Consider the following 1107-nt stretch of genomic DNA (forward strand, 5'->3'; position numbering starts at 1 on the left):
AAATTCCTTAAAGAACCTCTGAAATGAAGAAATGCATGTTATTACTCATCCTCGGCCTTGCATCATACGCAACATTCATTTCACTAAAACAGAATGATTTTGAAAGCGAAAGCTACGATGTTCGTATCATCAATGGTTTCAGCAACAACTCATCCTTGCCACTGATCATCTGGTGCGAGTCGGAATATGGCGGCGATATTGGTGGACGGGCGCTGCAGGAGCGCGATGACTTCAGCTGGAGTGTCAAATCTGGCTTATGGAAAACCCCACTGTTTTTCTGTACCATCAAATGGGATGGCAAAAGGAAAAAATTTGAAGCATTTCGGGAAACCCGTGACAGATATAGATGTGAAAAATATAGGCAGTGCTTTTGGCTGGTGAAAGAAGACGGTTTTTACTTCAGTAGTGATGAAATAGCTTGGAGAAAGGATTTTTCATGGACGTGATGAGCTTGAATGGAACTGTTTTATTTTGTTAACCATGGAATAAATTTGAAGCATTTTAATGGATTGTGATTGCCTCGAAATTTATATGTTTAGGATCTGGAGAATTAAAAAATTTCTATATGTTTAATACATTGAATTAGATACGACAATTATTATATTTATTTTAAAGGGTTTTGTTAATCTAATTTGATATTGTGTAATTTAACGTTTCAAATGCATCCTTAAAGCTTCCAATAAAACATTTGGCACAGTCGGAGAGCCGAAAGATAACTCATACAATTACATCATCTTTTTACCTAAATCATATTGTTGACCACTGCTTTTCTAGTAGTAATGTTTTACTATGTCTTAAAAAGTTTTCACAAGTTGGCAAACATGATTTTTCGATAGCTTAGTCTAATCAAATATGCAAGAGAGCCACTTTATGGTTTAGTCATTTTCGTTCACATGGTGCTCCAAATTCCCTCCTTGCCACGGGCCAGGAGAGTATGGGTGGGGGTAGGAATAAGAGTGACTTGTTTTTACTATTTATTTTTTATTTTTATTTTTTGATTAAAGATAGAAAAATAGTTGTTATAATTCAATTAAAAAATACGTGATCAAGTATCAATCACGTGACTTCATGCAGCCGGTTTAGAAGCAATTCATTCTTTAAGTTCAC

The 1107-nt window shown here is 35.2% G+C and overlaps 1 protein-coding gene across 1 annotated transcript; it reads left to right on the forward strand.

The window, feature by feature from the left end:
• The first annotated feature begins 6 nt into the window (after positions 1-6).
• Positions 7-575, forward strand: LOC111386952 (S-protein homolog 5). Its single transcript, XM_023011454.1, has one exon. It carries the CDS (start codon positions 24-26, stop codon positions 444-446), a length of 423 nt encoding a protein of 140 aa, XP_022867222.1. The 5' UTR covers positions 7-23; the 3' UTR covers positions 447-575.
• The last annotated feature ends 532 nt before the right edge of the window (positions 576-1107 follow it).

This window comes from Olea europaea, unplaced genomic scaffold (genome assembly GCF_002742605.1).
Source record: "Olea europaea var. sylvestris unplaced genomic scaffold, O_europaea_v1 scaffold38087, whole genome shotgun sequence".
In the NCBI taxonomy this organism is placed as follows: domain Eukaryota; kingdom Viridiplantae; phylum Streptophyta; class Magnoliopsida; order Lamiales; family Oleaceae; genus Olea; species Olea europaea.

Coding starts and splice junctions, on each gene's coding strand:
- LOC111386952 (XM_023011454.1), top strand. CDS start 24: ATGAAGAAATGCATGTTATTACTCATCCTCGGCCTTGCATCATACGCA.